The 12,194-nt window shown below is 48.5% G+C and overlaps 1 protein-coding gene across 3 annotated transcripts; it reads right to left on the bottom strand.

Moving 5' to 3' along the window:
- Positions 1–318: 318 nt before the first annotated feature.
- On the bottom strand, positions 319–10,462 carry LRCH4 (leucine rich repeats and calponin homology domain containing 4). Of its 3 annotated transcripts, none has more exons than XM_044673484.1 (18): positions 10,178–10,462; positions 5,837–5,981; positions 5,516–5,642; positions 5,202–5,307; positions 4,543–4,679; positions 4,280–4,395; positions 3,962–4,061; positions 3,584–3,674; positions 3,384–3,460; positions 3,165–3,226; positions 2,878–2,967; positions 2,557–2,616; positions 2,388–2,470; positions 2,147–2,230; positions 1,781–1,881; positions 1,434–1,571; positions 1,261–1,338; positions 319–995 (listed from the first exon to the last, which is right to left on the bottom strand). In XM_044673484.1, the coding sequence occupies exons 1-18, from the start codon at positions 10,395–10,397 to the stop codon at positions 798–800; spliced, it is 2,013 nt and encodes a 670-aa protein (XP_044529419.1). In that variant the 5' UTR covers positions 10,398–10,462; the 3' UTR covers positions 319–797. The 3 variants fall into 3 exon arrangements, with proteins under 3 accessions (XP_044529419.1, XP_044529417.1, XP_044529418.1); XM_044673482.1 differs by having other exon boundaries at positions 1,781–1,869; positions 10,178–10,450; XM_044673483.1 differs by lacking the exon at positions 2,147–2,230 and having other exon boundaries at positions 10,178–10,452.
- Between the last annotated feature and the right edge of the window lie 1,732 nt (positions 10,463–12,194).

Raw genomic sequence — 12,194 nt, 5'->3', positions numbered from 1 at the left:
TACAGACACTGCACAGACTGGCAAGATGAGAGAGAAGCCTTGGAGGGATGAGATGGGGAAGTGCTTGACAAAGTGCTCAATTATCAATTGCTGAATTGGGTTAGAACTCTAAGCTAACAGGTTCTGAGGAAAAGAAGCTCTGAAGCAGATCTGGAGGGAGGCACTTCAAAGTATACTATTAGAGGGCCTTGGAGTGGGGCAACACAGCTCAGGAGATTTCCTCTTTATTATCTAGAAAAGGGGGCCAAGAAGGAAGATGGCACAAAGTGACACAAGCAGAAACAAAATATACATAACAAACACACACTGAGGCTGAAGTCAAGTTCTATACAATTTATAAACAAAGAGGGAGGATTTGGGCAAGGGCCCTATCATCCCCTAAAAATATAGTGATCTCTCTACAAAATAAAGATAATTTAACAAGGGAGGACTGGGGGGGGGGGGGAAGAGGGCAGGGAGAAACAGAGGAGGGAGTGCAGGGGCCCAAAGCCTCTCTGAAGAATCAAGGGCCAGAGAGAATTAAGAGGTGGAAGACCCACAATGAGGGCCCACAGAAATGAGTAGAGGCTAGGGGTCCATTGTAGAGGGAGACCCTACGTAATGTGGGGCTTCTGAAGTCATTGTATGTTTATGGAAAGGGAAGAGGTACAGCTTTGGTGAGGGCAGAAGGCATCATTGGTCAGAGAGAAAAGAGGGGTAGTCCCCACAATGAGACTTTTCCTGAGGGGGTGGGCAGTAGGGGAAGGAATTGTCATAAATAGGCACACGAGGTTTGGGGACGTTCAGGCTCCAGGGTCCTAGGAGCCTAGAAGCCGAGCGTAGGTGACATAGAGCAGGAACATGAGGACCACGTAGAAGGCGGCGAAGCCCCCCAGGCTGGGAGAGAGCCCAAGGGGGAGGGGGCCCTCCCCACCACCACACTTCACAGCCTCCATCGTGGTACGTAGCCCCTGTGTGGTACCCTGGAGGAGGTCTGAGGGCAGGCACAGGTCAGCCTGTGATAGGTCAGGAAGGCAGGGAAGCAGAACAGACAGACATCAGCAGCAGTACAACTTTCCCCTCCCAAATTTCCCTCACATGCTGAGGATATTATATTGGTAGACTAAGCTTTCTCCCATATTGACATTCTTCTGGTAAGGCCTAGGACCCCTTCTTCCCTTTCCTTCATGCATAATATGCCCGGCCTCCCTCCCCCCTGCACAGACTCTCTCCCCTCCACAGCATGCACCCACTCCACCCTCATAAGCTGCCATAGCATACCTCAGGGACTCCCATCTTTCGGCAGGCCTCTAAGAAACTCTCCACATTCTTTCGAGCCTTGAGAGTACTAAGTTTTGGCTGAGATAGGAAAGAGGAAGTTAGAGAGGTGAAATATAAGAGGCAATAAATGACCCTTCCTCTTTCTTCCACCCTATTGTCCCCTATATACTAACCACAGCAGGTGAGGGAACATGAATGAAGGGCACAGATCGTGGGCGGAGGTGATTGGCTAACTGACATAGGATAACGCCATTAGCCAGAGCATCACTTAAATCATCAGGCAGGGGCTGCTGTAGGCAAGATTCGAGGACCTGAGGAGTCAAAGATGAGAGCACCAGCTATCTTTCTTTTCATCCTCTTTCTGGGAAAAGCAACAGATTTCTTGAGTTCCATGAAGTGGGAAGTACTTGTACTTGGGAAGGGAAAGGAGGTTGGAGTAGGATTCCTGGGTCTCTGAAGGGAATCCAAACCTACTTCTGTGCTTGAGAATACAAATGTAATGAAGCTGATGAAACTCTACCTGTCGGAGTTGAGCCATTAACTCTTCCTTATCCTCCATTGACTGGGGGGACCGTCGTGGTCTCAGAACAGGCTCTGATGAAAATGGGCCTGGAGAGGAAGCTAAAGACAAAGTTGACAAAACGATGATATTTCTCCTTCTCTATACCATTTGCCACATTTTCCCTTAATATTCCAACTAAGATCCAGCTATCTAGATCCAAAACACTTGCTGTTTGTCAGCTTCTCTGAAAAAGGAAACTGGGATACTGGAGAATTCGCAAGTGTCAGATAAAATCCCAAACTGTAGAAATTTGTAAAAGGGTTAGGGGAGTGACAGGCACTGGCAGAGGGATATAGAAAACAGCTCACCAGGCCTACAACTCACCTGAGCTGCTCTGAGAAGATGAACGGAACAGGAAACTGTTTGGTCTTTGGGTGGGGCCAAGTGGCTGGGGAGAAGGGCCTGTGGCTGGGGGGGTGGGATAGGGGTAAAAGGAGGGAAAAGTGAAGCCTGAGAAAGTTAAAGTAGTACTCCACCATCCCACCACTGTTCATAGTTCTCCTAAAGATCCCACCACCATCTAAGAGATGCCCCTTCCTTATCCCCCTTAGGGACCCCAATTCACCTGGACAGACTGTGTGGAGGTCTGGAGATGAAGAGCTGGGTATAGGAGCTCCAGGCTGGGGGCCACTTGGCTTGGAGGAATTGCTAAAGGGAGAGAGTTAGCTGGGGGAGGATATACTGGGAGAGGCCAAAGGGTGATCAGATGTTGGAGATGAGAAGAAAAGACTTACTTGTTGGAGGCTATGTTGGTAGCACTTCCACCATTACCCTTGTTTGCCAGTTTCAGGAAACTTTTACAAAGAGACCAAAAAGACAGAAAATGGAAGACACACATTAGAAAAATATTCACATAGGGTGGGAAGTGGGCCAAGGTGGGAGACATCAAGAACAGATCAAAGCCTTTGACATAGTGGGGAAAGGAGGAAGCATCAGAGCAGTAACTTCTTATAAATCTATCCCCTCTCCTCTACCAACCAAACACGGACAAACAATAAGTCTAATATCATCCCAATGTTCCCCATCTGAACCAGTCTCACTCTTGTTTGTCATACCTCTCCTTTTGCTGTTGCCTCCTCTCTCGGTCCTGCCACAGCTGCAGTGTGTCTGGCCGGCGACGTTCTTCCCCAGCTGGCTCCACCAACCTGAAAGGTCACAGGGAAGTCAATAATTGGGCATCCATCTATAGAGTCCAAAGGGAGAGAGAACTGAGGAGAAAAGATATCCATCAAGTCAAAGGAGAAGAAAAAAGGCACCAATGGGGCAGAATGAAGTGATTCACAACGTGGAATGGGGGTGATACTAGGGCAGTGGGCTGATAATGGAACTGGGGCAGTAATACCTGGCACTAGGGGGCCTTTCTATTTCTATCTCTGGGGTCTTGTGCTCTTCCAGTTGCTGCTCCTAGAGTACAGGATTGGGAAAAGAAGGTACACAACAGTCATGCTGAAAGATTTCATATGGTAATGTCCATATGCACCTTGTTATGTTACATTTTCCTCAAGGGTCCACCTAGCCCTCCCCATCTCCCTGGGAATTATGGAAGCTAGGTCATCCTCACCTCAATAGGACCTCTGTCCTCTTCCTCCCCAGGTACACTGCTATCTATGAAGTCAATTTGTTCAGGGTCCCCACAACCTGAGGAGATCAAGGGAAGGTCATGGGAATATCTAAGCCTCCAGCAGCTCCACCTTCCCCATTCCAGAATCACTAATAATAGCCCATTTTTTCTCCAATCTCTGGCACCCAGGCATCACTCACCACTTCGATCCTCTCTCTGCTCCCTAGGCCCCCGAGGTTCTTGGGTCAATTCTGAGATACGGAAAGATAGTTCCGAAAATTCATCTGTCAGCTATGGAGAGGGAGAATGAGGCCTCTGAGACCAACCCCCAACATCACAATTGGACAGCACGTGATGAGAGAGTGGGAGTAGAGAGAAAGTGTGTGTGTGTGTGTGTGTGTGTGTGTGTGTGTGTGTGTGTGTGTATCCTGCTGGCAAGTGGGCAGCCCCCTACATCCAATAAAAAGGCTCCTTGACCACATCCCTATATCCTAGGGCCAGTGGATCTCTTTGTCTGGGAAGAAGACACTTCTTTCATAGGACCAGGAAAGAAATGTCCAACTTGGGAAGGCCCCTACCTCATTTCCAGACCACCTCTTACTTCCACTGTCAACACTGTGGAAACCAGAGTCCAGCCCACCATCATACCGACGTCCAGGGAACAAATCTTCCACAGGGCTAGAGTTGGAGGAAGGCATGGTCAAATGTCAACAAGATAGTTCTAACATCCCTACCTCCCCAATGGCAACCCCACCTCCCCCCATCACATCCATATCTTCAAATTCTTTGTTATTTGAGAAAGAGTCCAATCCCAAACTACCCTGAACACTGTGGTCCACAAAGCTAGAACAAGGGATCTTATTAACTAGGTAACTCCTCTATAACCTGTGACTCACCAGGGGCTAAAGCCTGATGGGTGAGAGGGTGGCAGGTCCCCAAATCCAGAGACTCCCCGCTCTCCAGCCTCTGATGAAAGATACTTAAAGATATGAAGCTTTCCCTTCAGGCAGATCTGGGAGTCAGGAGAAAAAAACGGGAAAATTTGGAGAACCACAAAGGGCAATCCTCCTCAGGCTTCACTTCTTCCCAACTTTGGAAAATGGCTCTATAGATATATTGAATCCTGCCCACCTGCCCTTCCAGATCCAGGATACCTCACCTGTGCAGGAGGGCTCTGAAGGGGGTTGCTATCCAGCAGAATGACCTGGAGGTGCCTGAGGCGGCGGAAAGAGTTTGGGATTCGAGAAACATGGTTACAGGAGAAGTCCAAACGAACAAGAGGAAGGTCTCCCAGCTCTGGAGAGCAAACAATGATTTTGGGTTGGATGGTGGAACGGAAAGTCAGTGCCACCCTTACCTATCCAACCCCATTTCACACTGCTCCTCCACCCCCAAACACCTTCTATTCCTGACAGACTGGTCTCTCTACTGGTCCACACTATGCTCATTCCTGCCTGTGCCTTCTATCATGTTACCTTCACTAGGAATGCTCTCCATTCAAATCCTACTACCCTTCAAGACTCAAGTCAAGTTTCACCTCTTCCATGAAGCTTTCCCTGGCTCATCCAGCCCATACTGGTCTCTCCTTTCTCTGATTTCCTAGTATACTTATAATCAGAAGCACACAATTTAGCATTTAACTTACAAACTGGCTTATATTTTTTTCTGTTTCATGTCTATTAATCTGGCTTCTTCAACTAGATTTATGAGGGCAGGACCCATACATGTTAAATGGCTGCTTAATTTGAGAGAAGGGGGTTGAGGGAGGTTTCCTAAAGATCACTAAGGATTCCCCACCCAGGCCCTGACCTCCCTCACCATCAGGCAGAGTGCTGAGCTGGTTTCTCCGAACATTAAGGTCCCTCAAGGAGTGGAGGTTACCCAACTGGAGGGGAAGGGACTGAAGCTCATTGCTGCTTACATCCTGAAGTTAGGGAGGAAGTTGGGGCTTGAGACAAAGGTCAGGCCATGAATCCCTGTGCCAGTCCCTCTAACCCCCATTGATTTAATTCTTTGGCATCATCACCTGTGTGTCTCTCCCCCCCTCCCCCCACTCCCAGCAATTGTTTCTCCTCAACTTTCCCTCCAAAGAACCCAAGGTTCTTCCCCTTCCTTAGCTGTCCCATTCTCACAAGCTGTCTTAGGCTTCCCAAAGCCCCAATGTCAGGAGGCAGAGCTCCCAGCTTGTTGTTGCTGACAATGAGCACACGAAGGGGCAGCTGGCAGATATAAGGAGGCAGCGACAACAGTTGGTTCCGGCTGTAGTGGGAGGAAAAAAAAGTAGGCTCACAATTCAGACCTAGATGGCTCAGGGAACACCTCCCTCCTTAGAAGATTCTGTAAAGTCTTGACAGTCCAGGGTTCAATCCCTACAATGTAACTCAAGAGTGGAGCAAGATATCCCCATTCCCCTTCACTTCTAATGCTGAGACCTCCCCAAACAACCACTGTACCTTAGGTTGAGGTAAGTAAGGGCCGTGAGGTTCCCCAGCGCTGGATTCAGGCACCGAAGGCAATTGTGATAGAGGCTCAGACCCTCTAAGGACACCAGCTGGCATGCTGCCTCTGGCACCTCAGGGAACCGGTTCCTGGATAGGTCTAGAGATCAGGTAAAGTAGGGGATAACTATGGAAAAGCTCAGACTCTATATAACAGTCCCTGCCTTACCCAGAGCTGGTGCATAGGGATCCCATTTCCTACTATGACAAAGGGGTAGCCCCTTAAGGCTTAGGCCCCATGAGGGCAAGAAGATGAGAGAGAACAAAGGTAAACAGAGGACATGTTGAGGTTATGGGCAGAAGGAACATAGAAGAGCCTGAAATAGGGAAAAGGAAGAGGGAAGAGTTCCCCATCTCCCTACATATTCCTCTTTCCCATCCTCACCTCGTCCTGAGCTGGGTAATTACGCTTGTCTTGGGGAAATCAAGATTCTTTGTGTCCAACTGATCAGGTTGAAAGACAAACCCTTCTCTAAGTAGTGATGAGCTAGAGGTAAAGACCCCAGTATTTAAAAAAAAACCTTCCTCTTGGGGTAGCTAGGTGTCTCAGAAGATGGAAAGTCAGGCCTAAAAATGGGAGAACCTAGGTTCAAATCTGGCCTCAGATACTTCCTTACCTGTCTGACCCTGGGCAAGTCACTGAACCCTAACTTCCTAGCCCCTTCTGCCTTAGGGGGTTGAACCAATAATTAATGATTCTAAGACAGAAGAGTTTTTTAAAAACAAAAACAAACCAAAAAAAGCACCCTTCCTTTAAACCAATTCCCTCCAGACTGGCCCCAGATGGCTGTTTGCCCAGAGGAGCTACCATTGGCTGCTCCCCAACAACCCCCATTCCCCACTCAAGCCCTCCTCCTTGGGCCAGATTGCACAACCAGTTTCATTTCCTCTCCACTTGACCCTGCTGTGTGAAGCTCAATCCTCTGTGAAACAATCTTTCTCCCCCAACTTCCAAGTAGGGAGCAGTGGGAGGAGAGACCCAGCAGTACTCAAGTAGCTAAAAATAATTCACCTAAGCCAGACCCTGCCTCTCTCCTCCCCAGAAATCCTAGAAACTCAGGACTCCCTTTTTTTCCTACTGGTCAACTGCAGAGGTAGATATTACAGGACTTGGAGTAGAAAGCTTGAATAAATCTCAGGATTATACCCCACCCCTATTCTCCAGTGCTGTAGGAAGAGTTTTCGAAAGGTAGGGGGATCTGGCCCCCCAGAAAAACTTTCCCCAAGGAAACTGGCCTCATGACAGGAAGTGAAATGGAAAACAATCTCTCCTATTCCAGCACCAACTGCCTGAAATTTTCACAGGGCAAGCAGAGGGGAAAAGCTTCTGCTTTATGTTTTCCCCAGCCTATCGAGAGCTTTGTATCATATGAAAAGACATTTTGGGAAATATTTAGGATTCCTATCTGCATTCATCATGACCTTGGTAGGGAGGAGTGGGCAGACAGGCTGGCATGGGGTTGTAAAAAGGGACCTCAAGGTAGGAGGGGAAAGAAACACAGGCTGGGGGTGGAGGGGCAAAAGAGAGACAGGATGTGGTCAATAGCAAGGCTGCCAGCACTTCTCTTTTGCTAGAACTGTTCCCTGAACCCCACCTCGGATTCATCCCTGTTTTAGGCCCCAGATAATAGAGTTCATTGGAATGAGGAAACACAGGGCATCTCTCCTGTATGGAGGAAGTACTGAGTTGGATGAGCTTGGGAAGGAAGAAGAAATAATTTCTTCCAGTTCAGAAAGAGCTGAGGAAAGGAAGAAAAAAGAGATTCTAGCTTTCAAGTCAAAAACGCAAAATGAAGAACGTGAAGGAGAAGGAAGTCTGCTATTTTATCATTGTGTGGGGAGAGGGGAAACATTGAAGAGGGAATCTCTGGGGAGGATGGAGTAAAGTTTTTTCTTCTCTGTGAAGAAGAAGATAGTAACAGGTGGAAAGAGGGAGGAAGGGTGGTAAGTACTCAGGCTTCCTACTGAAGAACACAGTGACCTCATTTTCCCCTTTGAGCCGGAAGAATTTGGCTGTAAAGCAGAAATTAGGAGGTTGAAGAACTAAAAGAAGGTTGTAGATGAGAAGCAGAATGAATTTAGAGTCACAAAGCCAGGGTTAGAAACTTGGCTCTAGCAACTGCTTAATTAAAATTAATTTAAACCAAAATTCCTTAGTTTTTCTAAAGGACTTCTATAAAATGAAGAGGAGTTAGGCTAGATGACTTAGAAGGTCCCTTCCCTCTCTAAATCCATGATCCTATGATATAACAATTTAAGGAGCCCAGGGCTTCAGATATTTCCCTTTTCCACCCTGGCCTACCACAGTAAAGGAACCTGGTAAAGAACAGAAGCAATCTAGTCCATATAGGAACTGCTAGAAGGAATTGTGGAGGGGGGAGAGGGAGTTGGGGTTTGAGGATAAGGAAAGCTAGGATTTTTCCACCCTCTCTATCTGACATATAACTGTGGATAAACACTTCAAAGTCCCAGATAAAAGAAAAGGAAGATGAGTGAATGTGGGGAGAGAGAAGTGGGGGGTTGTTCTAAGTGGCTCTTCCTTCTTTCTCCAACTCTAGGGCCTCTTGTAAAAAAACAAACAAAAAACAACAACAAAAAAAACCCCTAAAACTCATGGGTGACATTTAGTCTTTTGCAAGGCTATTATATAGACAGAGGAGGTACAGAGAAAATGAGATGTCTTAGATTTGGTAGGGAGTGAGAAGACATAGACAACCCCAAGCTAGCTTAAGCAGAAAGGCTTGCTAGCCACACAATAATGTAACCTAAGAGAACTGAAGAAAAGAAAAGGGACACTGGGTCTAGAACAGAAATGGGAAGGGGTAAGTACAAATACTCACTCCAGAGAGGAAAGGAGTCCTTGAGTTTGGTGGTAGGGAAGAGTTCTCAGTAAGTATAGAATTCCTCAGTTTAAAATCAAATGAGAAGAGGGATAGCTTTCATAGGCTGGGCCAGGGTTGGGCTCCAGGAATGCACTTTTCTAACAGCTGCCAGCTCTAGATCCTAGCCAGCCTTAAAGAAGCAGCTAAATTTGAGCACCCCTGACAATCTTCCTAGCAGATATCAGAGTTAGAAGGCATTACTATCTATTCCTCAAATATTAAGTTATGGAGAAGATAGTTCATATAAAGTGTTACAGTGGAAAGTATACTTATTTAGGAATTAAGAAACATGGGTTCTAATCCCAGTTAGTAATTTGTGAAAGTTTACACATGTGTGTTCATAGGCAAGATTACTTTCCTTCTCTAGTTGTTTCTTCATTTGTAAAATACAGAGGCTGGATAACAGGATCTATTTTAAGTTTCTCCCGGTTGTGAAACAGTAGAATCTTTAACCAGGAAGAAGGGGTGTCAGGAGAGAAAAAGGGATTGTAGCACTTTTCTCCCTTCACTTCTGGGGATCTGATTTCTCCACCTAACTACAGCTATAAGATCACCTTTCCTTCTTGGCGGGGGGGGGGGGGGGGGAGCAGAAACTAAGATGTGAACTCTAGGGTCCCTATGAGGTCACAGGCTCCTCTCAGTGACCTCATGGACGGAGGACAGGAGAAGCCTCAAATAAGAAACCAGGGATACGATAGGGCAGTAAGCCTAGGTAAGGTGGCTTCAATTCGCAAGGTTCTTCCCCTAGGCTCACCGATTGGTTGGGTTGGTGGAGGGGTAGGGGGGAGCGGAGAGGGAGGAGGTGCGGTGAGAAGATTACAGTAAGAAAACAAGAACCATCAGTTCCAAAGTGGGTAGCCCTTGGAGAAGGCAGTGGGTTCAGTGAGACTTGAGATGAAGAAGGGAGGAAGAAAGTAGTCAGAAGTCATTAGAGTCAGAACTTCGAAATGAGGAGACATACTCAGAACCAGGGGCAGGGACCCAAAAAAAAGTGTAAGTCACTTTAAAGCTCTTGGGGGCTGCTCAGTTTCCTCATATGCAAAATGAGGAGGTTGGGCTAGATGGTAGTTACGATTTCTTCCGGCTCTAGGTGAGGGGGCCTGCTTCGGTGCAACGCAGTGGACGCCAAGTTATGCAAATGAAGAGGCGCGGTCAGAAAAGTTCCAACTAGAATTTAGCCAGTTGGGGCATAGCTTTGCAAACGATCAGCGAATGCAAAGGCCGACCGGCCAGGTACGGAAGGAAGGTGGTAGTTTATGCAGAGGGAGCTCAGATACGGCCCGGGCCAGGCCGGAGGGGCGTAGCTATGCAAAAGAGAAGGCGCGGTCAGAAGCTCACAAGGGACCCATGCAGGAGGCGTGGCTATGCAAATGAGGACCAACGAGTCCCAGGCCTGGCGCAAGGGTGCACTCACCAGCTTGGGTGATATCCGACAGGTCGTAGCCACTGGCCGTGCCCCTGGGGAATTGCTTCAGACGCCGGTTCGACAGGTTCAGTGTCCCAGTGGCTACGGCCTCCTCTAGAGCCCGCTCGGCGCTACGGCTCCCTGGCAACCCCGTAGATCCCGGAACCCGGGCTGCTGCCGCGGTCTCCTCGCCCCCGACGGCGGGTGGGGCTACTATAGCAGCCGCCATCCGCTCCCGGCGATTCCCACAGCCGTCTGACTGACGGGAGCGGCCTTCCCCTCCCTCCCCCTCCTCGGAGCCGCCGTAGTCTCTCCAGGAGGAGGGAGAGGGGTCAGAAACCTCACGGAGCAATCGCCGTCGCGGGACGGGTGCAGCCAGCCAATCAGGACTGGCTACGGGGAAGAGGACTCTGCCCCTCCAGTGAGGGAGCGAGAAGGGGAGGAGGGATAGAATGGAGTGCTCGCCAACGGCCGTGTCTGGAGGCTGTCACACCCCTTGACGCCGTATCCAATCATAGTGCCCGAAGCTGGATAAGGAGCTAATCAGGTCCAGCGAGAAGGAGGGGACTCCGGCACTGGGGTAAATGGGAACGTCAAACGACGCGAACAGAGTAGGCCGTGCCCGCTCCTCACGGCAACCAATCACAGGCTAGCAACGGGCGAGTGGCTTCCAAACAGACCAATCAGAAGACCCTCAGGAAGGAAATAGAGGCGTGAGTTGAGGGCGTGGCCTCTGCTCTGAGGAACGTTTTTTTTTGCCGGCCAATAGCAATAGAATGGGGCGGTGCCAGGGTTGAGCTGGGTGGAGGTTAAGGTTCCGCTAATCTGGGAGGACAAGTGTGAGGGAAGGGTTGGATAGTACCGCTAGGGGGCAAGATGAGAGAGCGAGAGAAAGCGGAGAGCGTGTAGGGAGGGGTTAGATGTGTGCCGAGAATGAGGAGGAGCAGGGGGAACCTAAGGGGCAGGTGCAGGTGAGAAGTGCTCGAGACTGGCGGCAGATAAGGAAGAGGCACGAGTGTGGCAGGGCGAGCGTGCAAAGGTCGGATGGACTCCTCAGGCAGTGAACACCTAAGGGTGCAAGGGAGGTGAGCGTGCCAGTCTGAAGGACGTAGAGGAAGCTACGGGTGTGTGCCAGGAAAGTGTCAGAGACCTAGCACCCCAGGGGGTGGGGAGAGTAAGGGTCCAGTTGTTGAAAAAGGCTCTGGGTGTGCAGGGATGCAGCAGCCGGGGGTTGCTTGGAAAGGGAAGCTGCCGCTGTCAGTCATTGGAAAGTAGGGGAGGCCAGTGAACTCTCCTCCCCCAAACTTCTCTGCTTCTCAACTCCAGAATACTATTCCTATCCATATATATATATATATACAAATATATATGTATATATATAATATAGATATATACAAATCCTTATCTCTGCTCTGACGGTTTTCTTTCTATTAAGAATGAACTCCCAATGAGACCCTGGGGCTCCATGTTCCTAGAAGCTTCCAGGAGGAGGGCTGGAAAGAGCTGGGGGCAAACAAGTGTAGGACTTAATTAGAGTTTTAGGGGGAAAATTATCTCCCATACTACACCCCCAAAAGGAAAAAATCAGTTGCACATCAGGTATGAAGACGCTATTTTTGCTGCCAAAATCCTGCATTTTTTTTTTCTAGTAATACTGGTAAGATTTGCTAACCTGACTGGTTTCTCTTGAGACAAAGAGCTACAAAGATAGTTGGGCCAGGGTTAGGCCTATAGTCAGTGGCCATGGAATAGGGAAGCCAACTAACCCACATAGGGAGCAAATACTAAACATTTAGGATGTTTCTATATTAGGAAGAAAACCTTTCATTACTTCCCTGATACACATAGGCACACAAAAGAGTCCATATTCCAGAACCCAGGCCTTTCACATGGCCCTGAAAGGTAAAAGTTGGCAGGAAAGGTAGATTAGCTTCCCCAGGACTATTATGATATATAGTCCTAGTCATTATTGGAATATGAAGTTGGAGTATTGGAAGGTGTGGAGTAGGACGATCACAGCTACTGC

The sequence above is a fragment of the Gracilinanus agilis genome, chromosome 4 (genome assembly GCF_016433145.1).
Source record: "Gracilinanus agilis isolate LMUSP501 chromosome 4, AgileGrace, whole genome shotgun sequence".
NCBI classification, from domain to species: domain Eukaryota; kingdom Metazoa; phylum Chordata; class Mammalia; order Didelphimorphia; family Didelphidae; genus Gracilinanus; species Gracilinanus agilis.
Note: the sequence above shows the minus strand (reverse complement) of the source record. Positions and strands in the feature narration are given on the sequence as shown.

Excerpts from the sequence above, each read along its gene's own strand:
- LRCH4 (XM_044673484.1), bottom strand. The coding sequence starts at position 10,397 with ATGGCGGCTGCTATAGTAGCCCCACCCGCCGTCGGGGGCGAGGAGACC. Across the intron at positions 3,461-3,583 it reads GCAGAGAGAGGATCGAAGTG|GTTGTGGGGACCCTGAACAA; the intron begins GTGAGTGATGCC and ends TGATCTCCTCAG. Across the intron at positions 2,231-2,387 it reads CCTCCACACAGTCTGTCCAG|CCACAGGCCCTTCTCCCCAG; the intron begins GTGAATTGGGGT and ends CCACCCCCCCAG.